The sequence below is a fragment of the Pinus tabuliformis genome, chromosome 8, assembly GCF_031772625.1.
Source record: "Pinus tabuliformis cultivar Carrire ecotype Pingquan chromosome 8, CPIR1, whole genome shotgun sequence".
In the NCBI taxonomy this organism is placed as follows: domain Eukaryota; kingdom Viridiplantae; phylum Streptophyta; class Pinopsida; order Pinales; family Pinaceae; genus Pinus; species Pinus tabuliformis.
Window position 1 is genome coordinate 1,755,990,146 of NC_142294.1, and position 25,429 is coordinate 1,756,015,574.

Sequence of the window (25,429 nt, forward strand, 5' to 3'; positions counted from 1 at the left end):
ATACCATGAGTTACTAGTCGGATCAAGTCCTTTGACATACACACCTCTTCAAAGTGAAAAGAGATACGAAGTTAAAATGTAACTAGGCTCGTTTAATTATTAATTATAATTATAATTACTAATTTTTTATTTTATTTTTATATAATTTTATCCCATCAAAATGTTTTATGATTTTGATTGATAATTATAATTATTAATTATTTTATTTAATTAATTTAATTCAATTTTAGTTTATTTTAATATAATTATTAATTATTTTATTTTGATCTAGTTTAAAGAATATTACATTACATTACAATGATGATGCTGATGATGATGGTTAATGTCCACTGAGACCAAACTTTGGTCTATCGGACCTAAAGAAATGAATTATTTAGTTTGATTTAAGATTTTATTCCTATGCTTAAAAATCTTGGAGAGAAGCCTCCTGAGCTCATTATAATTTTGACAACGTAAAAGATTAGGAAGGTCAGTATTGCAACAAAGATTTTGAAACTAAGATCTAATGTGGTTGTAAGTGGGTCACTCTAACAGGAAGTGATTTTCATCCTCGATCGTATTCTCATAGAGATGGCAGAACCTTTCCATCTATGGTGTTTTAGGAACTGCCCAACTACCCTTTTCACTATGGAGCTCATGAGAGTTCGTTCTAATATTGGCTATATTAATTTTCTTTTTTGAACTAGATAAAACAGAGAGATACTTTTGATCTTCTAGGGTGGGGTTGATGACCTCATTATAATATCTTAATTTTCTTTTAACTGCTAAATCTTTCTCATGCCACATTTTTTCTTTGAACTTAGAAGTAACAATATTTTTAATGTTATTAATGTTTTGCAATGCAACATTCTCGTCTCCCAATGGTTTAACCAGGCCCTGGTGTCTTGGTGTCTTTATACAAACCTCGTTTGAGCCTTAGGTGGTTTTGGTTGGAATTTAAAGCTAACTTAAGAAGTCTATGACTAGAATATTACATTACATATTTACTATATTGGGTTGGAGAGTCTCTCCTTACAGTTATTACCATTAATTGTTTAAAACCAGCTTAGATCTAAGATCTACCAAGAGAGGGACCAACTCTCTTTTCATTAAAAAAAGAAAATGTTTTCAAGAGATTTGATCTCCCTCAACACTTAGTCGATCTGGAGTAGCTGGTTGAATTTCCCTCTTTAACTAGGGTTCTCATAAACTTGGAGCTCAAAAACCACTAGTAACTTGAGCAAGTAAAATTTACCTTAACTAGCCAAGAAAAATTAATGATTTTTTTAATTTTAAGTGTTTACATGACATTATGTTACATATCTCTACCATACTGGGTTGGAGAGGGCTTGTCCTACAATTATTATTATTATCATTAATTATTAAAAAAATTGATATATGTTAAAAATATGGAACAAGATTATTAACCATGAAAATTTATCGCCACTTTACTTTGGAGATTTTTAATCAGTAAATATAACTCATTATGATATTATGATTTTATGGCTTATCAATACTACCTATAAAAAAAACCATAACTCAATTCATATAACATTTGTTCATATGACATATTTTTAATTAATCAATTTAAATTAAAAGAAAAAAAAAAAAAAAACAGATTTGCATTACACATAAATATAAATCTCTAAATTTTATATAGTACTAAAAATATTTTAAAACATTTTAATATGAAAATCTAATCCTTATTGAAAATTCTAATCCAAAATACATCCATGAACATAGCTGAAATATTTTATTATCTACTTTCTATTTCTTAAATGAAAAAGTACATTTTAACAGTAAAATTTATCATATTCTACATTATTGTCTTAACACTCTTTTTCTACTCATAAAAATGAGCATGCAAATAATTATTGGTATTATATTACTGCGCATGTAAAATTCTATGGCCAGTGAAATAAACATTTCAATATCTTTGAAATTTATTTGTATGGTTGAAGCTTTTAAAAAAAAAATAGAATGTGGGAAAAAAATTCCCTCGTCCTTTACGTGAATGCACAGAACATAAAATCAAACAATTCTAATCTTTGAACTTAATTAAGAATAAAAGTAAAAAGAAAAAGTAGATTGGAATATCTTTGAAATTTAATAAAAAGAAAAACTAGATTGGTGTATCTTTGAAATTTATTTGTTTTGTTGATGCTTTTAAAAAAAAAAAATGATCTCATTAAAAAAAGGTTCTCTCGTCCTTTTCATGAACGCACACAAAATAAAATCAAATATATCACGCAAGATCAAATATATCTTTGATCTTAATGAGTGTGGAATAAAGCGAAAAGGAAAAGAGTATTATCATTGTGGAATGAAGTAAAAGGAAAGAGTGTTAATCAATGTAGAATAACCCTGAAACTAACCTGAAAACGGAGTTAGGTTGATTCTGTTGGACTAATTAGATGCTTGGCAGCTGTAGGTTTTGAAGAGGTACCACGAAAATAATTATTCTCACTGTATTATCCTCTTGGTATTCCTTGGTATCCTCTCGGTATTCCTCATGAAGGGTACATCTATATATATTGTTTGAATTGCTTTTTAATTCACAGGAGATCAAGGCTCCCGCAGGTGGTCCTAAAAACATATATATAAAGAGAGATTTGTATGTTCCAGTTTCTTTATGAGAGCCAGTATTGGAAGATGGATATATTCCCATTCTCCAAGCTTTCTTTGGACAAAAAATTTCATTCCGGTTCCTTTTAGGTTGTTATATAATTATATATTAAGATTGGGAGAGCAAGGGTACTGGGGGTGTCTGTTTATAGGGTTTGAGAAACTAGTTTGTGAAATGGCTGTCCTCAAGGATGGGCAGGGAAGGCTATGCATGATGATCCTCAAATTAATTTGCTGGTGGGGATCATGGCTAACTGGACAGCTCCACATAAGTGGAACGGTGACTGTTTTGGTCAGTTTTCCTGATTTAGGAATCACATGTATGGGTAAATTCCCTGTGCTTACTCCCATGTTGCCGTTGCCTGAAACATGGCTGCTATGTTTCCAAGCAGGGCCTTTTGCATGTGGAGAATGATCACTTCTACAATGAGAACTTGAGAGAGAGTAATCCTCAAGTGGAATCGCCTTCTCCAACCTGTTTAACGCTTCATTTTATTTTTCGGTTTAGAGTGGATGGCTTTTCTAGCGCTTCAAAGCGGATGGCTTCTCTAACGCTTTAGCGGCTGCAAGGGTAGTCAGAGACTGCATTGTGGACAAGTACAGAGCAAGCGGGTTTGCTGCCCATGTGTTTATAAGTATGGTTGAGGCCAGATCTAATGCCAATAGCCCCAACTTTTGCTCACTGTTGTCATTCAGAGGTGATCTTCTAAGCCTCAAAACCTCGATATCCATGGTGGGTTGTGTCAACGTGATTTGCTCTTTTAGTTGGGCAGTGCTGGTTGCATTGGAAGGAGGCACTAACAAATGGTATCATACGCCTTCCATGGCACCCTCTAAACCTAGAGTTACTGTGATAACACCAGCTATTGGTATTGCTTTGGGCATGGAATGCTTCGATTTGAGTTTATATTCGCTAAACAGAACCTATCGGAGAAACAGTCTTCTTGTTTGTGGAGTGATAGTTTTGGAAATAGTATGCATTATATGAGGGAGCGCAGTAGCAGGTGTTTTGTTGGGGTATAAATGTTTTTGGGGTTTTGTTGGGGTATAAATGTTTTTGGGAGATCGATATATAGTGCTGTGCGAGCTCTTGTTAGGGTGAAATGAGAAATGAGAAATTGGGACTTATCTTCTTGGTCCGTATTCTCCAGAAAGTGGTGGAACAATTCGGAATACCATGGAGTATTGCAATGGTCATAATTTCGATTATCATGTTTTACTCCTATCATGAATTATCATAATTAATGAAAGTGAATTTGATTATGTCGTGATCATTGTTCATTTTGGTTTCATTAGATCTTATTGTTGTTACAGGAATTTCATGTGATATTAAATGGAATTTGATTACTGTATTCAAATGAATCATAAAGAATTGTTTTTTTAATTGTTTTTATTTTCAATATAATTAGATATTTCTGTTACAATATAAGTTTGATTATTTTAATATTTTCATTTTAGTTTCAATATTATTGAATATTTATTAGGTCTATAGACCTTTCTATGTATCAACAATCGTCAACACTTTTACCATGCTCCATTCGATCAAAGTAAAACACTTTCATCCTTTTATCCATTGATTTGAAGTATCAAAATAAAATCGATGCAATCCCTGTAGATTCTCTAACTAGATTAACGTATAAATTTCAACCACTAAAATACAATAAACAAACTCTGTGTATGAGTATTTATCTATGATATTTTAAACTTCTGATCTTCGAGGAGTGTTTCAATTCTCTCTTTCTTTTTTTTTAAATAATGGCTTGACCATGGATCTGTAAAGGTTATCTACGATTTAACACATTAATAATTTAAATAAAAATTATTATATTATATTGAGTGATTTTGTATAATTATTAGGCCTATAGACTTTTTTATACATCAACAATCGTCAACACTTTTATCCTGCTCCATTCGATCAAAGTAAGACATTTTCATTCGTTGATTTGAAGTATCATCTAACACGCATGCACTGCACTTTGACTGCTTTTTCCAAATATCGGTTGAGTTGCCTTATTTTCTGCTGTGCACTGAACTTGGCCCTGTTATGCAAAAACTCTAATCAGATTGCCATTTATGTCCGACATCTATCTGATTCAGCCATTGCACATTTTCTGCTCAATGCAGGAATAATGTCTAATGCTGTGTTCACATTTGGATTTTTCTTTTTTCAGGAAATGATCAGAAAGTAACTGTTATGTGTGAAAGCTATCTAATCCAAACATTGCCTGTTTTCCTTTCAATTCTGGACCAATGTTTGATGCTGTGTTCACATAGAAAATCGCTTTCCGATCAGGTTTTCTTTTTAATGCAATGGTTAGAAAACTGGACCATTGTTCTTGTTCTAAATCTGATTACTGCTGAAAGTGGTTTTGCTACCCTTTGATCAGATTGCCATTTATGTCCAACATCTATCTGATTCAGCCATTGGACATTTTCTGATCAATGCAGGAATAATGTCTGATGCTGTGTTCACATAGCAAATCACTTTGCGATCATTGTTGGATTTTTCTTTTTTCAGGAAATGATCAGAAAGTAACTGTTATGTGTGAAAGCTATCTAATCCAAACATTCCCTGTTTTCCTTTCAATACTGGACCAATGTTTGATGCTGTGTTCACATAGAAAATCACTTTCCGATCAGATTTTCTTTTTAATGCAATGGTTAGAAAACTGACCATTGTTCTTGTTCTAAGTCTGATTACTGCTGAAAGTGGTTTTGCTATCTTTCATTTAACAGTTTGTTTTGTAATGGACATAAACTTTTCTGGCGAAGTGAGCAATCCCAGAATCAGATAAATGTTGAGCATGAGTTCTCCCACAATTAGGTGAGAGAACTTTTACGGTAGCTGCAGTAAAAGAATATTTAGAGAAAATCTATTTTCTAGAATTTCTTGGAGAAACAATTCCTGTCAAAACACCGTATGAATCTGATAATTGGTAGACATAAGTTTTCCAGCACTTATCAGAAAATTCTATGGTAGCTGATTTAAAAGTGTGTCTGAAAACAATCATTTTCTGAAATCTCACAAAATAACCCCGATATGAACACCCTATCAGACATTGGCCTTTTCTGATCAATGATGGAAAAGTGAATTCGAATTTCAAAACAAAACATACAAATAAAAATTTGAAAACTATTGCAGTATTGCAGCATCTTTTACCCACAAACGCCAAAATGAGCGAGAAAGTTTCATAACCGAACTTTAAACAAAATCTTAAAAACTCGACAATCTTGACAATCTTGGCACTAGGAGACAAAAGTCATGGTAGTTGGATTGACATCGAAGGAGTTAGGAAGAGGCCTGCTCTACTAGAAATTATCTTCTAGTCTTCTTGGATTAAACTCAATCCGACGAGTTGAAGTATCTTCCTATCTTCTTGGATTAAACTCAATCCGAGGAGTTGAAGTTCTGTCACATATTTTATCTCAAAAAACCAAAATGAGTTAGGAAATTTCATAGCCGAGCTACAGAAACAAAATTTTAAAAGCCAGCGTTTTTTATCAATTCTTAAATCCAATTCAATTTTGAATCCAAGAGAAAAGGTACATCTCTAACTTAAAAAACTCCAAAGATAAACATAAACAATCGGAGCTACGGAGTTGCCTACTTTCTCTTTGACGTCCTCCTCCCATAGTAGCCCAGGGTGATTAACTGGTCATTCTTTCATTCGATTTATCTATGTAAATACGCTTTTCTGCCATCATTTTAAATAATAGGGAAGCAGGCAATGTGTGTAAAACAGCTTCTCTACTCGATGGGCCCACAACAGATATGAACAATGAAGTTGTCGTGGTACCTTGCATCCATTATCTAATATAGTGATTAAACTGAACTTTTTTACAACAAAATCAAAACCTTAATTAGAAAACCAATATTTTTGATGAATTCTCAGACTAAATTCAATTATGATTCTGAGAGAAGAGGTCCCTAAAGACCGGTTAGATCTCTAACTTAAAAAAATTAAAAATAAACATAAACAATTAGAGCTATAGAGTTGCTTATTTTCTCCATGACCTCCTTTTCACAGAGTTGAAGTGTTAGTTATGACAGTCTTGCCAAAACTAGGGGGATGGCGAGACTGGAATTTTGGGATGCTGCGTGACTGGATTTAGGAAGAGGTCTGCTCTACCAGAACTAGGACCTATTTTCGATTTTTTTTTTTCCTATCTTGGATTAAAATCAGTAATCAATCTGAGAAGTTGCAGTATTGCATCATCTGCTATCTCACACAAACCAAAATTCTCAGATCAATTCTCAATTTAAATTCAGTTTTAATTTTAAGAGATGAGGTCCTATAGAACAGTTAGATCAATTGGAGCTACATAGTTGCCTATTTTCTCCGTTATTCCGAGATGTGAAGTGTTAGATTTGGAAATCTTGCGCAAAGTAGGGATGAGGAGACAGTCACACTAGTGGGGTTGAATTCCAGGACCCAGGAACTCAGGAAGAGGTCTTCTCTACTCTAGAATTGGGCCTATTTTTCAAGTTGTTTTCTCGTCTTCCATGTTTTCAAAATGGAACACAAAAAGAAAACCTTGCCACACAATCTTACCAAGATATCTTTGGATGAGGTGGAAGAGATCTGATCCATAAGGGCATCGACAATTGGCGAGAGTCCTTTGAAACAGGAGATCAAAGCATATTCGTTCTAGGATTTGATATTAGTCCAGGCCTGGTTAGATGAGATTTTCAGAATCAGGATTGGATCCATATTCTCTACATAAGATAGATAAGATAATATAATAGTATTAATGTCCAATGAATGATCAAATAAGTAGGTCAATGGGACTGGAAAGCACATCCAGTGCCAGCAAATAGTGGGAGTGCAATAGCAGCAACTAAGGTGATATTAACAAAGACAAATAAAAGTCAAAGTAGCTAGCTAAAAGAAAATGTAAAGATTACATGAAAATGAAGAATGCTAAAACCAAATGGGGCTATGCTCAGTGCACAGAGAAGATGTCAAGGCCTGCTGTGAATCTTCCTGCCTGTGGTCGAGGGTCAGTGGAAGATTTCTCAACATCCTTGAAGGACCTCCTATTTTAGGAGGCATGACCTGGATACAGGGCTTGGCTCCACAATATAATCCTATTTGCACCATGGCTCTTCCTGCTCCTTGTAGGGATGTCATTAGATTATGATCATCATTGTTATTATTTTATCATGGTTGAATAGATGTTGTTTTCTGAATATTTGTTTTGAGTTTTTCATGCTCAGCGGCTTCTGGAACTTCTTAACATGGTCAATATCTGTAATTTCTACTTCAGAGCTAGAAATGTGGTTTAGGCTTTTATTGTTACTTCCCTTTGTTGCTCTGGTTTTCTTGTTTTAAACTGGGCATGTGAAATTCTTGAATTAGGTCAAACCAGTTCGTGATTCTGTCGTTCAGACTTTACAAGCTTGGACAAGCATTCCAGATTCTGATGGGCACTTACCAATGACCATCACCTGAATCTTTTGTAAAAGGTAAATCGTTGAATTCTCCAAGCATTTTTTCATATAGCTTCTTGTGATATGGTTCAGATTTTCCCAGCAGGGATTATCCAGTATTCTTGTATTTGAACACAATTCTTAGGTTTTTCTAATAGGGAACATAAGCTTTTTGAAGGCGGTTTAGTTGTGAATTTCTATTCTGTTAAGCTTTCGTAATCTTTTCATGAATTGTTTGCCTTCAGTGTTTGACCTTTTATTGTGGTCATTGCTTTCTTGAAGTAGCTTTTTATCAGGCTGTTGTAGCATGTATTTTCTTGATGACCATAGAATATCTGGGAGTATGTAGATTTTGTGCTGGCAGTTCTATTCTTTTTGGAGATATTATTCTGTAATTTGCTGAGATCATTAAGTTAAATGGCTGAATCAGATAGGTGCGAGTCATGAAATTGGCATGTTAAGTCAGGGGTAGAGCAACATTCTGGTTGGGGTCAGATCAATATTTGATTTCTGCCCTGTCCAAACTTCAAGAAAATGATTTAAAACTTTTACTTGATGAGCACAATTAAATGAAAATATTTGTTTTATATAGGTTTAAAGACAAAGAAGTTCAGAAGGATATGAAACTGATACCATACAAGATTGTGAACAAAGATAGGAAACCTTATATTCAAGTTCAAGTATGAGATGGAGAGACAAAAGTATTTAGCCCTGAGGAAATCAGTGCTATGATTTTGACTAAGATGAAGGAGACTGCAGAAGCATTCCTTGGCAAGACTATAAAGGATGCTGTGGTGACTGTCCCTGGTATGCTTTCTTTTCAATTTTTTTTTATGAGGTTGTGGGTAACCAATTGTTCACTGCATTGTGACTGTTAACTTGTGGGCTTGCGCAGCTTATTTTACTGATGCACTGTGCCAAGCAATGAAGGATGCTATTGTTATTGCTGGCTTGAATGTAGCTTGTATTATCAACGGACCCACAGCTGCAGCAATAGCTTATGGCTTGGACAAGAAGGGTGGAGAGAAAAATATTGTTGTTTTTGATCTTGGCGGTGGCACGTTTGATGTCAGCGTTCTGACTATTGACAATGGAGTTTTTGAGGTTTTGGCTACAAACAGTGATAGCCATCTTGGAGGTAATCTGTCTGAACTTTGTCTGGCAGTTTTACATTACGAATTTGAATACATGCACGGTGGTTATCATTGACTTTTTTTGTTGGCTTTTGAGTTTTGAACTTACCCGGATATACACTAAATTACTAATATGCAGGTGAGGACTTTGACCAAAGGATAAGCAGAAATTGATCAAGAAAAAGCACGGAAAGGATATTACTAAGGATAGCAGAAATGAAATAAGACATTCAATGTGTTCCTTGTAATATAGATATAAACAAAACATTTAAAGAAAAGTAATTGTACAATAATCTAGTGCAAGAAAACAAGGGTTTTCCACAAACCAATTAACTCTTCTAGAAAAATTCAACAATTCCAATTTAATAATCCTATTGGCCTCTCTTTGTACCTTTTGGGACAATTGTTAGTTTAATTATTCCAATATGGTTCATTTTCGTTTCATTAGACCTGATTGTTGTTATATTTTATTATTGTATTCAAGTTAAATATAAAGAATTATTTCATTTTTTTATTGTTTTTCTTTTTAATGTAATTAGATATTGCCATTATAATATAAGTTTGATTATTTTAATATTTTTATTTTAAATTTAATTAAATATTGTTGATCTCATATGAATTTGATTAGATAAGATTTATATTAATCATAGATTTAATTTGAATTGAGAAAGATCAAACTTATTGAACTGAGACTTCTGTGATCCATATCAATTTTTATGAAGAATCTTCGGCGAAAATCACATAGAAAAACTTATGTCGAGGCGTTTCTGTGATCCATATCAATTTTTATGAAGAATCTTCGGCGAAAATCACATAGAAAAACTTATGTCGACGCGTTTCGAACCTTCCAGTGTGGTTCATCATCAGGATAATAAAAAATATAATAAAGTGTTATATTTAATTATTGTATTCAAGTTAAATATAAAGAATTATTTCATTTTTTTATTGTTTTTCTTTTTAATGTAATTAGATATTGCCATTATAATAGAAGTTTGATTATTTTAATATTTTTATTTTAAATTTAATTAAATATTGTTGATCTCATATGAATTTGATTAGATAAGATTTATATTAATCATAGATTTAATTTGAATTGAGAAAGATCAAATTTATTGAACTGAGACAACTGTGATCCATATCAATTTTTATGAAGAATCTTCGGCGAAAATCACATAGAAAAACTTATGGCGACGCGTTTCGAACCTTCCAATGCGGTTCATCATCAGGACAAGTTGAATGAGCAGATCTCATTTAGCACATTAAATAGACAGAGGAGAGAATCCATGACCCAACGGCTAAAAAATAATAGCTAGAAAATGATCCTGATGATGAACCGCACTGGAAGGTTCGAAACGCGTCGACATAAGTTTTTCTATGTGATTTTCGCCAAAGATTCTTCATAAAGATCAAATTTATTCAGGGGCAAACTTATTTTATAGTGTTAAAAACAATGTGTAAAATTGTATTTTTGAATGTTATAGAGATTCGATAACATGTGCATTGAATTGGTTTTTTGTTATTAATATATTTTAAGTATATGTCAATATTAATTGATATTAAAATATTGTATTCATAACTTACACTTATATTTTATTTTATACAACATTAAAATATTTTTATTAATATTTTATATATATAGATATATGAAGTTGATATGAAGTTTTAAAATATTTTGAAAAATATAAAGTTTAAACATGCTCAATTTTATTTTATTTTTTTTACTTTAATTACTTTAAATAAAATTGTATTAAGCTATATGGACAACTCATTAAATATGCATAATATATGTTTTTTACTTATTTTTTTATTTAAAAAATATTTATTTTTATTTTAAAAAAAATAGACATACTTACACATAAACTTCACAGATTGTAAAATTAACCTTTCAACTCAATAACCTTTTTAGCTCAATTAAAGATAATAATAATAATAAAATTATCTTTATAATTTCATTAACATATTAATTATATTATATTTATTACATTTCATTATGCTAAAAGGTTATATTGAGGAGAGTTATTATAATTTCTATTACATTTAATTATGTGCCAAGAGCTTCTATTTTTCCACCAGGAAAAAAACTTTGATTAAGGTAAAGTTAAAAAGGTACAAAGTTCAATAGTAATTGCTTGCCGTGATTGGAAGACAGAGGCAAAGGTCATTTCAGAGTCATCTCCAGCTATTTTGCATTTTCACAAAAAAAAATAACCGAAAGAAAAAACAGAAAAATGTGAATACAGTCTAAAAGGAAAACATGGGAGATCATCTCAAAGATTTCATTGTAAAATCTAGCTACTAACAGCTAACAGCCCAAAGATCATCAATACCGAATATTTCACAAACAGAACTTTATATGAGATGACATACCTTCATTAACAGCGGAAGATGTAATGGCTGCCATCTACTTTGATCTGACTCCTAACTGTTCCTCTTCTTCAGAATTCGGTTTCTCTCCTCTTGCCCTCACTTTCTTTATGTGCTTCTTGATGGAGAAGAATGCAACTCTTGTGTGGGAGAGAGAGGACCCAATTCTTTATATATTATTTAACTTTAATTTGGTACGTCCATCATATACCAATTCAACGCTTAAGATCTAATGCTTTAGATTAGAAACTGCTTTAGTGCTTTAATGCTTTAATGCTTTTAACGCTTTAATGCTTTAATGCTTTTCACCAGGTCACATTAAGATTTAGAAACTGCAGATTTCTAACATTCTCCCACTTGACCCGATTATTCATAATATTAAGTGTTGAACATCATACTATGATAAATTGCTGAGAGTTATGGCGGTTGTGCACTATTAATTCAATGCATTCCCTTCCATATACTACAATACCAGCAATCCATCAATTCATACTCATAATTTATATAAAACAGCATAATGGTCCACATAATGTCTTATATCATAATGATTAAACATAATATCTTTATAAGACTCTTTCTTGTTTAAAATTACATAAAATACGTACTACTTCATTAAAACAAGAGACACATAATTGTATATCAGAAACACATAAAAGAGCTCAGAATGTCACACATCAATTATTATTAATACAACCAAGACCCATTCTTTGAACATGTTCCTTAAATTGTCTTGGTTGTAACCCTTTCGTCAAAGGGTCTGCAATCATAAGTTCTGTCCTGATGTGCATGATTGACACTCTTTGTTTCTGAACCTCATCTTTCACAACAAGATACTTCAGATCTATGTGTTTGGCACCTTTAGAGTACTTGTCGTTCTTTGAGAAAAATACTGCTGCAGAGTTATCACAATAGATTTTCAGCGGCTTGCTACTGGTGTCGACAACCGCAAGTCCTGAAATAAAGTTCCGCAACCATAATGCATGAATTGTGGCTTCAAAACATGCCACAAATTCTGCCTCCATAGTAGATGAAGCAACGATAGTCTGTTTCGCACTTTTCCATGATATGGCACCTTGAGCAAACATAAACAGGTAACCAAAAGTCGATTTTCTAGTATCGATGCATCTAACAAAATCTGAATCGCTATATCCAATCACCTCTGATTCATTGGATCTTCTATACATGAGCATGTAATCTTTCGTGCCTTGTAAGTACCTCAAAACTTTCTTTGCAGCTTGCCAATGTTCCCTTCCTGGATTACTTTGATACCTCCCTAACATACCGACCGCAAAGCTGATATCCGGTCTAGTACAGGTTTGAGCATACATTAGGCTACCTACAACAGATGCATATGGAATTGATTCCATTTCCTTTCGTTCAACATCATTCTTAGGACATTGCATGAGATTAAATTTATCACCTTTCTGTACAGGAACTATTCCAGGTGAACACTTAATCATTCCAAATCTCTCTAGAATCCTTTCGACATATCCTTTCTGAGACAATCCCAATATTCCTTGTGATCGATCATGGAATATTTCTATTCCAATCACATAGGATGCCTCTCCCATATCTTTCATTTCAAAGTTCGTTGAGAGAAATTCCTTAGTCTCATGCAATATACTTAAATTATTTGCAGCAAGCAAGATGTCATCAACATAAAGGACCAGAAAAATAAACTTGCTCCCACTGATCTTTAGGTATATACAGTGATCAACCGTATTTTCCTTAAAACCAAAAGATGTAACAATGGTATTGAACTTAATATACCATTGCCGGGATGCTTGTTTAAGCCCATATATTGACTTCTTAAGTTTACACACCAATTGTTCTTTACCTTCTACAGAAAAACCCTCAGGTTGATCCATATAAACATCCTCATCGAGATCTCCATTCAGAAAGGCTGTTTTCACATCCATTTGATGCAACTCCAAATCATAATGAGCTACTAATGCCATTATTATTCTTAGTGAGTCCTTTTTCGAAACAGGAGAAAATGTCTCCTTGTAATCAACACCATCTTTCTGAGTGTAACCCTTAGCAACAAGTCTAGCTTTATACCGTTCGATATTACCACTAGAGTCGTGTTTGGTTTTAAAAACCCATTTGCATCCGACTCTTTTACAGCCATGTGGTAATTCAACGAGATCCCAAACTTCATTATGTTGCATGGATTTCATTTCTTCTTTCATGGCATTAATCCATTCCTTTGACTCTTTACTTTCTACAGCATGTGAAAACGAAACTGGATCCTTATTGATTCCAATATCATAATCTGATTCTTGCATATAAACCACATAATCATCAGAAATAGCTGACCTACGATTTCTTTGAGGTCTTCTTAATGCTACTTGTTGTGGTTCATGTATATCAGCATTATGTAAGTCATTTCCTTCAGGAAGTACTTCTTCATTTATATGTTGTTCATTATCATCATGCTGTTCTACAACAGCTGGAACAACATTTGGAGTAATAGTAGATGGAGGAACTATTCTAGGCAATGTAACATTTACCCTTGTTTCCTTTATTTCTACTATTTCTCTTCGAGTACTCCCACTGACTTCACCATTCTCAATGAATCTTGCATTACCAGTTTCTACAATTCTTGGACTATGATTAGGACAGTAAAACACGTACCCTTTAGATTTCTCAGGGTATCCTAAAAAATACCCACTGATCGTTCGAGAATCTAATTTCTTTTCATGTGGATTATAAATTCTCGCTTCCGCTGGACAACCCCAAACATGCAGGTGTCTTAAGCTAGGTTTCCTGTTAGTCCATAACTCAAAAGGAGTCTTTTGAACAGCTTTACTAGGAACCCTATTCAACAAATAATTAGCGGTTTTGAGAGCATACGACCACAAATTCTTAGGTAGTGTAGAATCTGACATCATACTCCTAATCATATCTACTAACGTCCTATTGCGCCTTTCTGCTACACCATTTTGCTGTGGTGTACCTGGCATTGTGTATTGCGCACATATGCCATGACTTTCGAGGAATTTTGCAAATGGACCTGGACACTGGCCTGACTCATTATATTTACCATAATATTCACCACCTCTATCAGAGCTTATGATTTTCACCTTTTTATCTAATTGCCTCTCAACTTCCTTTACAAACGTCTCAAGGACATTCACAGATTGAGATTTTTCATGAAGCAAATAGACATAACCATAACGGGAAAAATCGTCAATAAAAGTGATGAAATACTTTTCTCCATTAAAGGCTGGAGTGTCCATAGGTCCGCAAATATCAGTGTGTATTATTTCAAGAAGCTGGCTGCTTCTAGTGGCTCATTTCTTATTATGTTTGGTTTGTTTACCTTTAATACAATCCACACATAATTCTAGATCACTAAAGTCCAAATTTGACAAAATTTCATTACTTACTAATCTCATCATTCTTTCTTTGGATATATGACCTAGTCGTTTATGCCACAAGAAAGCAGAATTTTCATTCAACCTGCTACGTTTACATCCAACATTATTTACTACATTCAACAAGGAATTCGCATAAGTGTCATTCAGTTTCAATTTATATAAACCATCAATTAGAATACCAGAACCAACATTATCAGTATTCTTATATAAATCAAAACAGCCAGATCCAAACATACATCTAAAACCAGAATTATCCAACTTACTTACGGAAATAAGGTTTCTAGATAATGAAGGTACATAAAGGGTACTGTATAAGTCTAATACATATTCACTTTCTAGAATTAGACGATAAGTCCCAATGCCTTCAATTGAAGATTTCATTCCGTTTCCCATAAAGAGAAAACGATCTTCATTTGGATTTATGGTTCGGATCGTAAGAAATCCCTGCATATTGTTGGAAACATGAGTTGTAGCACCAGTATCAAGCCACCATGTATTAATAGGAACTTCAACTAAATTTGATTCAAAACATACGAAAGATAGATATCCTGCAAATCAAAAATGAAATAACTATAAGCTCATAACTAACGCGATTCAGATGTAGACATAATAGTATAATATAGCACTCCTTTGGGTAGATACTATCTTATACTTAACATAATTAAATACCAAAACATAAGTAGGTAATAAATATATTTAATTAAATAGAACTGACATCTTTGGATGGTCAATATTTATTTAATCAAAACATCTATTAAACCTCATCATGTCAACTAGTTATAGAACAAGACTTTCCTTTGGGTAAGTTCTCAGGTTCTATCATTAGTGACGCCAGTTCTTAATTGGTATTATTATAACTGGCAATTTCTATCAATAATCATTATGTCACTTATGCACTAAATGATTATTCTGATTTTGACCACTTTGGTGATTAACAAAATCATAAATCTCATGTGCATAAATAATTTATAACACATACCTTATGCAAAACAACATTCTGATTTTGACCACTTTGGTGATTAACAAAATCATAAATCTCATAGAGCAATTACTTTTATGCCTAAAATTTCAAACAATTATTTTGGATTTCCATTACTGGAAAGGCATACGAATGCGTCATTCAAACAACAGATTGGACTTTCATTACCGGATCGGGATTCTTTATGCCGGAATCACATGAATGGTTCATTCAAACAACAGATTGGACATGCATTTCCGAAAAGGCATTCTTTATTTCACTGCAAGTTAATACATTCATTCCAACATACACAGCGAACACAATTTCAATCCCACGAAGTAAAAATTCTGGTCGATTATGACTGGATTCATAGGAGAAACTGCAAAACTGGTAAAACAAATTCCTGAAGAAGTTAAGAAAATTGAAAGCAAATTCAGCTTGTTTGTGCCTCAGATGTCACTGTCTCCTTTATAAAACTGGCTGGTCATAAGAATCCCATTATTTCCACCATGTTAACAAAGCGTATTGAATACGGTACATAATTATCTCATGAGCCAAAATGTGTTTATAAAACACTTTCCGCTCTTGGTTTTTTAATACAGGGAATGCAGGAAACTATTGGGACCTTGCCCCCAATCTCTTAAATGGATTACAATTCACAAACACCCCCTTTCATCAGAGCGTACAATCTATACGCCCGGATCATGCTCCCAATTTCACCTGTAAAAGAATCCGTCCGCCAAGATAATAACAACATGACCTCGATCGAATCAACGCACATTTTCCCACTAACATATGGCAAATTCATGAGACAGAAGCCTTTATCCTGATGTCTCAAATCTGGCGATTTGAATGGGAATCATCTCAGAACGAGGATATAACGGCGACAAACGTAGCTGCTCTCAAATTTGGTGGGACTGGATAAATACGATACTGCAATCGTACGCTGTCTCAGAGAGTATGTGGGATTTGGCCATGGACAAATAATCGATCGGACAGTGGACAGGCAGACCCACCATGGTCATTGGAGGTAGGTATGCCCAGGATTGGCTCGCTCCCTCCACTCAATGCCGTCGTCAATTGCGCTTGACGGTAAAGTTTGAAGGTAGCGACACACACAGTACCATCATCGATATAATATGTACAGAAAGAAAGACTTTGAGACCCGGTGCTAACTTCGATATAGTGTCTGTAATTAAAATCTACGTGGGCTAAGCTCTTAACCCCTTTTGTGAAGCATGCACAGGACTTGGTTAACAACGAAAGGATGCAAACAGGGGTCAATAGGCGCATAGTCAAAGGACTCATGAATGCGTGATCATTTCATGAAACCCTCACAGTTTCCCGAAGGCTCAATCACATGAGTAAATTACAGAACATATCAATTGCAATCATAGGAAATATTCAGTTATTGATTGGTGGCTCCGATACCAAATGTAAAATCTAGCTACTAACAGCTAACAGCCCAAATTTCAAACAATTATTTTGGATTTCCATTACTGGAAAGGCATACGAATGCGTCATTCAAACAACAGATTGGACTTTCATTAGCGGATCGGGATTCTTTATGCCGGAATCACATGAATGGTTCATTCAAACAATAGATTGGACATGCATTTCCGAAAAGGCATTCTTTATTTCACTGCAAGTTAATACATTCATTCCAACATACACAGCCACTAGTCGAAAACGAAAGTTTACCAAAGCCAGCGATAATGCAAAGCACCCACAGTAGCAGCCCACAATAGGTTGCACAATACACAGTGTAAACATGGGTAAAATGGTTATTATAAAAAAAAAAAAATAATAATGATATTGTACCATAAATGTGGGATATTAGTTTCAAAGCAAGTATATACAATGTGCCGATTTCATAATAAAAAATATGCAACCGCTGGATCAAACTCGCTAACAAAAAACTATTATTGTTTGAAAAGCCCAAAGAAAGGGCATTTAAACGCTATTAAAGCCAACCAAAGAGCTTAATCGAGATGTATTAAGGTGACAGGCTCTTGATATATACGTTGATTTCAATGGTACCGTTTACTGTGGATAATGCTCCACATAACACCATTTTGAAGTTGGCTTCCTAGGGGGCCGAAGGTCGTATTACACCCTTGTAAATTGGACGTGTTATTGGTATAATTAAGCCTGACAGTCCTAAAGCCACTTGCTTCTTCAACTCCGTTATGCAGAATTTGCTTGCGGTGGATTTGTTTCGTGATCATTTCATGAAACCCCCACAATTTCCCGAAGGCTCAATCACATGAGTAAATTACAGAACAGATCAATTGCAATCATAGGAAATATTCAGTTATTGATTGGTGGCTCCGATACCAAATGTAAAATCTAGCTACTAACAGCTAACAGCCCAAAGATCATCAATACCGAATGTTTCACAAACAGAACTTTATATGAGATGACATACCTTCATTAACAGCGGAAGATGTAATGGCTGCCATCTACTTTGATCTGACTCCTGACTGTTCCTCTTCTTCAGAATTCGGTTTCTCTCCTCTTGCCCTCACTTTCTTTATGTGCTTCTTGATGGAGAAGAATGCAACTCTTGTGTGGGAGAGACAGGACCCAATTCTTTATATATTATTTAACTCTAATCTGGTACGTCCATCATATACCAATTCAACGCTTAAGATCTAATGCTTTAGATTAGAAACTGCTTTAGTGCTTTAATGCTTTAATGTTTTTAACGCTTTAATGCTTTAATGCTTTTAACCGGGTCACATTAAGATTTAGAAACTGCAGATTTCTAACATTCATATCACAGAGTAATCAATATATTGCGGAGAGTTATTATTTAAAAACTTTGTAATCAATAACAGAAAGAAAAAACAGAAAAATGTGAATACAGTCTAAAAGGAAAACATGGGAGATCATCCCAAAGATTTCATATCACAGAGTAATCAATATATTGCGGAGAGTTATTATTTAAAAACTTTGTAATCAATAAAAACGTGTGCGTTAATAATTTTTATTTAATTTTATAATAAATTTTTAATAATTATTTAAATCAATTTATATGATTTTTTATATTAAATAAATATTTAATGTAAATTTACAATTTTATTAATTTTTTGATAGAAGAAAGTTAAAAAGTAAAAAAGTTGAAAATAATTACGCCGTAAGGCGTTCCCTCTGAGAAAGACATCCCTAAAATGTGACGTGTGCGATCCTGAGCCATTGATTCTGTGTGTTAGACGATTGGGGTGTTTTCTGCCGTTGGTTTAATCTGTTTTTTTTTCATGGAAAAATGTTTTTTTTTCCCACCGGCTGGAAGACAGAGAGGGAGGATCTGGCTATGGGCCATGAAAGGCCAGGCCTCCTGGCGATGAGACTCTTCGCAGTGACTGAACCGACGAAACGTGTCTTTCTTCCCTGGTTTCGTGTCTTTCTTCCCTGCATGAGGGCCGCGTAGCCCGCGTAGCCTTGTGCTGTTATATCAATATTTGTACTCGTCTGCTTCACACATGGGATTTCTGCTCAGAGGCGATTGGGGTGTTTTCTGCCGTTGGTTTAATCTGTTTTTTTTCATGGAAAAATGTTTTTTTTCCCACCGGCTGGAAGACAGAGAGGGAGGATCTGGCTATGGGCCATGAAAGGCCAGGCCTCCTGGCGATGAGACTCTTCGCAGTGACTGAACCGACGAAACGTGTCTTTCTTCCCTGGTTTCGTGTCTTTCTTCCCTGCATGAGGGCCGCGTAGCCTTGTGCTGTTATATCAATATTTGTACTCGTCTGCTTCACACATGGGATTTTTGCTCAGAGGTCTTATGGTTGGAAAACTCTTAGCGGTCAGTGTTTCTTGCCCTTCTTTCTGTTATGGTTTCTGATTTATGTTAGGTAACTGGATTTAATATATGCGAATGTGTGTGCATAATGTTTTTTACCCGATCTGCATTGGATTTTATATTTTTGAAAAAGATGCAATTGCTATCCTTTCAAGGAGTAAATGCGAACCCATCATCACATTAAACAGTCGTTTCCCTGCCCATACCTACTCTGTAGTTATGTAGCAATCTCCTGATGCTCATATTACAGATAGAAGGCAATAAAATTTTCATCTTTCGGGTTTCCTGAAATAGCTGCAGTTTTCCATCGTTAATCCCATTTTATGAACCCTATTTTTAAGATTTGGTGCAATAAGTTTAAATCAATGTTGCACAAGACTGGGTGTGAGTATTGGGTATTGGGTATGGTATGATTAAGGATGAAACATTTTGAATTACAAGTAGGGGTAGTGGTTATGGTAATTTTCCTTTGTAGTGAAGAGTGCTGCCCTTGAAGCAAATTTTAAGAGTTGTCTGTTCTTTTCAGCTTTTAGGTTGCTTGGGTAGCCTTCCAGGTTTTTAATGCTATATATTTCTTGTGGAGGAGATTATTTTCTCTTCATAGGTTGTTAAATGTGATTCGAGTCTTCTTTTTGTGTGATTCAATTATGTTTTTTGTTTCTATATCCTTTTACTGGAGAAGACTATTTACTATTAATGGGTTGTTCAATGCAATTTGCCTTTCTTAAGTGTACTTTTCAGCGCTTTAACAAGTAATTAATTGTACAAAGATAGTTTCTTTACCTTCTTTTCACATACATTACAAAATATATTTTGATTGCAACTCAAAAGTTTTAGGTTTTACATTTCTGATTACTTGTTTTGTGGTTGATGAGGTTTACAATCTGTCAATCTGACAAGGAAAGAAAAGATTCAAGTTAGGAAATATAATCGATATCTCTAATATCTAAATGATTCGTGGTGTCATGATTGTTCGTGTGAACCAAAGATTATATTAAACATCATCAAATATGAGTACAATGATATCATCTAAGCAACCTCACCAATCTCTTCCATTTTAGTTTATTTAGGAAGTAAAGACAAGAAAGGGAATAATTTTCTCTGTATTCAACTCCAAAACATGGGCATTACTGGCAGTGTTTTGATCAGAGGGAATAGCAGGGCACCAAAAAGAGGAAGTGGTGATGTAGTACTAAGGATAAATTATGAAAGATTCCCTAAATGCAAGTTCATAAAAAATGTAGATGCAACTACTCCCTTATTTGACAAATAAAAATGCAATCAATGGTGTACTTGGGAAGAGTCAGTTACTAGCTCTCATCTTGCCATATCTCTTACATGTACAAATTCATAAGAAAAATAATAAAAACTGCACTAAATCCTATAGAATAAGAATCAAAGGTAAAAGAAGAAGGTTCAGAACTTGGGAGGATTTTGGCAGTCTGAGCGAGCCCATCCAATCTGGTTTTTCTCATTGTCATAAACAACAAGGTGCTCTTGCAAAGAGATATCTGCAAAATGCAACACACTTTTGTTACTTTATCTTAATGCAATCACCAACATGTAGATTAAGAACATGCCTTAACTACTCTAGATACAAGCCCACCCAAGGTCATTCATGACATGCTTGTAGAAAAATCAGACTGACAAACACACAAACAAAAAGCAGCAAAACAATATGTTGTTTCATTACCTCCAAGAATATTCGTGTCCACATTACCGATTGCAGTACCATTCAAGATTCCTGAGCAGAGGTTACCTTTTCCTGTGCATTGAAACTCATTCAGCAGTAATCTTTTTTTATCATAGCAATCATTAAGCTTAATGAATAAATAGCTTCTTCAACCTATTTTTCCCTCGCCAACAGAGTGGTAGGAATGAGTGTGATGAATCTTGCTCCAACTGATTCCTAGCTAGGTTTTCTTTAACCTGTCAGCATTGCATTATTAGAAATAGAAAAATTCCTTATAGTACAAGGGAAGGGTAATTTGTGATACTTACAGCTGAAAGGAAAGCACTATAAGCTTGATTTGTGAAGTATGTGTAGGAGCTACCACTATCAAATATTATTCTTCCTAGTCTTTTTCCATCTCCATCTTCGTCAAGGGGTTTGTTCCCAAACATCATCTGTGCAACGCCCACATCATAGTGTTTTCTGTAAAACAAGAGAACAATATGATAATAGAAGTTCACAGATTATTTTAAATAACAAATTAAATCAAGAAAGTTTATTTTAAAGGGATTCCAAGTTCATTCTTAAAGCAGAAGACATGGGAGTTGTTTCTAACTAGAGGCCTATGATGCAACTCAGTGTCCCTAATACCTATGAATTATGGGCCAAGTCTAAAATGCAAGATGCTACTGTAAGTAAATAGAAAACTGGCTTTAGGATGGGAAGATACTTGTCAGAGAATATAGTTAACTCGTAGGAAATTCTGGACTGAGCTTCAAGAAAAGATATGAAGGTCTCTGTTTATCTTCAGGGTGAGGAGTTGAGGAAACAGGTCGGTGCTGCTGCATACATAGAGTGCAGCTCAAAGACTCAACAGGTATACCATCTGATATGTGCCATGTTCATATTTGCCTTATGCCATGAAGTGTTGTCATCTAATTTCTGTTTATCTTCTCCAGTTTAATACTCTTAAATAGTGGTTGCCTGGTAGCTTCAAAACGTGTGCATTTTGTGCAAAGAAGTGACCTTTTTCTCAGTAAAAGATGCTTAAAGTGTTCCCAAAACTGGCCTCTTTTGGATGGATAATGTAAGTGTATCATCACCGCTATAATAATAATACAAAACAACAGAAATCCCCTTTTTAACCTGGAAAAATTATATTAATGTACAGAAATTACCAAAGTAAATTCATAGGACTTCCAAATCCATCCAGAATAACTAACATAAAGCAATTAGCTATATCATGTTTACCTTTTGCCTGCTATTGCCCTCTCAATCAGATAGTATGATAATCTTGAACATTTAACTTATTACTTCTCACTGAAAGAATTTCATCAGCATGTGATGTTTGTAAAATTGGTGAATTCTCTGATGACATCTCACAGTTCAAGCATTTTACAAAAGCAGATTGAAAACATTCTAACCTCTGCTGCCTGCTCTGCATTTTTGAAAACATTCCAACCTCTGCTGCCTGCTCTGCATTTTATGAGACATATATCTAACTTGTCAGGCTGATTCAGTGGTGAATTTTATTCACAATGCAGATCTTCGTGAAGATAAGCGTTATTTGGCCGACAATCTGGGTACTACACCAATAACAACTGCACAGGTATGTTTGTTTCATTTTGCTTACTCTCGATATTAGATTGTTAGGTTGTTAATAATAAGGGCAATTCCAGTTTAGGTGAAGTTGCTTAGATGTTCCCATGTTTTGGATTTTAGCTTGCACAACTTTTGAATTTAGATGATGGACATGCTTAATAAAACAGTTAAACAGTATACCAATGTCCTACCAAGCAATTATAGACTAATTGCAATTGCTGTCAAATAATTTAATCCAGTATGGCACAGAATTACTAATTAAAGTCCCAAGTCTGGAGTTCAACAGAGAATTTTAGCATCTACAACAGAAATAAAAAAACAGTGTGCGGTATGAACTCAGTGTTCTGGCTTGCTTCTAATATTCCGTTCTGTCAGCTCATGGCAGGGTTAGGGTTTATTTGTAGTTTAGAACTCACGTGTTTTCCCAGCCTCTGGACAAGAGGTCTGTCTCTCCAATTCCAGGCATCGGGGTCCCCCTATTCTGCATTTATTATTATATAGCTCAGGAATCTTGCTTTTCATTTATCCAAGCTATTAAAACTCTTGATTGGCCCTAGATTGTATGCCTGTGGGCCAGAAAGCTGCATGAATTTGTACTATGTTTGTAATGTCAGTTGATGGTTGATTGAAATGCATAAATTAGAAGTATATTCGCTTAGCCTGATAAGGATTTTTAGAAGAATAAAGTAGAACTGTGTTCTCATTAATCTTTTTCATAGCTACTTCAGATTTTTTAAAAGCATAATCCTTCGTTTAGTATCATGATAAGAAGCTGAAGTTAGAGACTGATAAGCTCTGGATTTTTTTCACCTTTGCTCAAGTATTTCTACAACAACTTAGATTTTTACATTGATTTATCATGATTCGGTGGCTTGCTTCTATCCCAAACGTTACATTGGAATGTCATGATGTCATCCTTGATTGGCTGGAGAATTGGCATTGCCAAAGCACATTTAGTGGACACCACATCGAGCTGGGATATGTCCGAGGGTAATTTCGGTTGATGGTTGATTGAAATGCATAAATTAGAAGTATTTTTTCTTAGCCTGATAAGGATTTGTAGAAGAATAAAGTAGAACTGTGTTCTCATTAATCTTTTTCATAGCTACTTCAGATTTTTTAAAAGCATAATCCTTCATTTAGTATCATGATAAGAAGCTGAAGTTAGAGACTGATAAGCTCTGGATTTTTTTCACCTTTGCTGAAGTATGCAGAGGTCTGCTAATGAGTTTTTGATGCTCTTTTAGTTGTATTGACATTGCTATTTCCTGGAATCTTGTACATAGTCATCACACCTCATATCCACATGGATATGTTGAATTTAGGGTCTTCTTAGGGATTTTGGACTCAAACTTGGGTTTGTTTCCCTACAGAGGCTCTATTGCCATTATCCCATACTCCCTTTTTTTTTCTTTTTTATTGTATAGTATATTGATTCTTATCTATTCTTTGATTACTGTTTAGATTGTATGCTTAATAGTAAGTGGGTATTATGGTATACATTTTTATTTGCTAGGACACCCACATTAGCTTAGGATTTTATAACATAAGAAAACCTTTAAATTCCTGCAAAACCTTCCTCGTGAGGATTAGATTGTGTGGATTATATTGGGTTTTTTTCCCGCAGAGACTATTAATTTCCATAGCACTGTACAGATTATGTTGGTTACTCACACAACAATGTTATATACAGATACTTTGCCTTGGCCTACTCTGTTTTGTCTCTGGGTGATTCAACTTTCAGCTTTCAAGGACATTTCTGGACGTTTCTGTATTACTTCATCTCCGGTAACAACCTTAATCTCCTTTCTGAGTTTTTGTTTAATTTCTATTTCATCCATGGACCATGATAGAAAATCCTCTGCCATCAATTGTACATTAGCCACATAGCAGATACAGAGTCTTATAAATTTGATTCAAAATTATTTCCCAATTGAATTGATTCAGTTATATATATGCTTTCTTGATAATTTAAACTTTATTCCTTTGTGTTAAACTAATGCAAAGTGGTGCCATCGTGACTGTCTTGTTTCTGGTGAACAGACTCTAGAAATCTTAGATACCAACTTTAATAGCTTTGCTCATGTCTATCAGAATTCTGGAATAGTCATATCTATGTATTGATATTATATTCCACTTGGCATTTTTTTTATCATCCACACATTAAGAAAGCGGAAAACAAATACATGCATGTGCATTTGCATTTAGAATGCATGCGGAAATTGATTTATGACTTAGTGTGTGCTCTCTACTCTATGTTGAAACAATTTCACTTCTCTTTCCTTAGTAGCTAGGATTTTCACTGCAAAAAGAAAGTAAACGACTGTTTATCATCTTAGATTGCATATTTAGGAATTGTATATGTACATCACACGATCAACCTTAAAGGAAAACTTCTTAAGAAAGATCAACTATAAAATAAATTTCAATAAACATAAAAACGCTTTGGAACCTAACGCACAACATTTAGAAGTCTA

At 34.2% G+C, this 25,429-nt stretch overlaps 1 protein-coding gene across 4 annotated transcripts in view; it reads left to right on the forward strand.

The window, feature by feature from the left end:
* Window positions 1–2,606: 2,606 nt before the first annotated feature.
* Window positions 2,607–25,429, forward strand: part of LOC149243137 (luminal-binding protein-like) — a 66,826-nt gene continuing 44,003 nt past the window's right edge. The window contains exons 1-5 of one of the 4 annotated variants that reach the window (XM_089374422.1): window positions 2,607–3,302; window positions 7,965–8,071; window positions 8,628–8,842; window positions 8,931–9,173; window positions 24,646–24,740. In XM_089374422.1, coding sequence (XP_089230548.1) covers window positions 8,764–8,842; window positions 8,931–9,173; window positions 24,646–24,740 — 417 coding nt within the window. In that variant the 5' untranslated portion in view covers window positions 2,607–3,302; window positions 7,965–8,071; window positions 8,628–8,763. Of the gene's footprint in view, window positions 3,303–4,750; window positions 8,072–8,627; window positions 8,843–8,930; window positions 9,174–9,307; window positions 9,618–24,645; window positions 24,741–25,429 lie in introns of those variants that run through there. The other 3 variants (XM_089374421.1, XM_089374420.1, XM_089374423.1) reach the window with 3 other exon arrangements.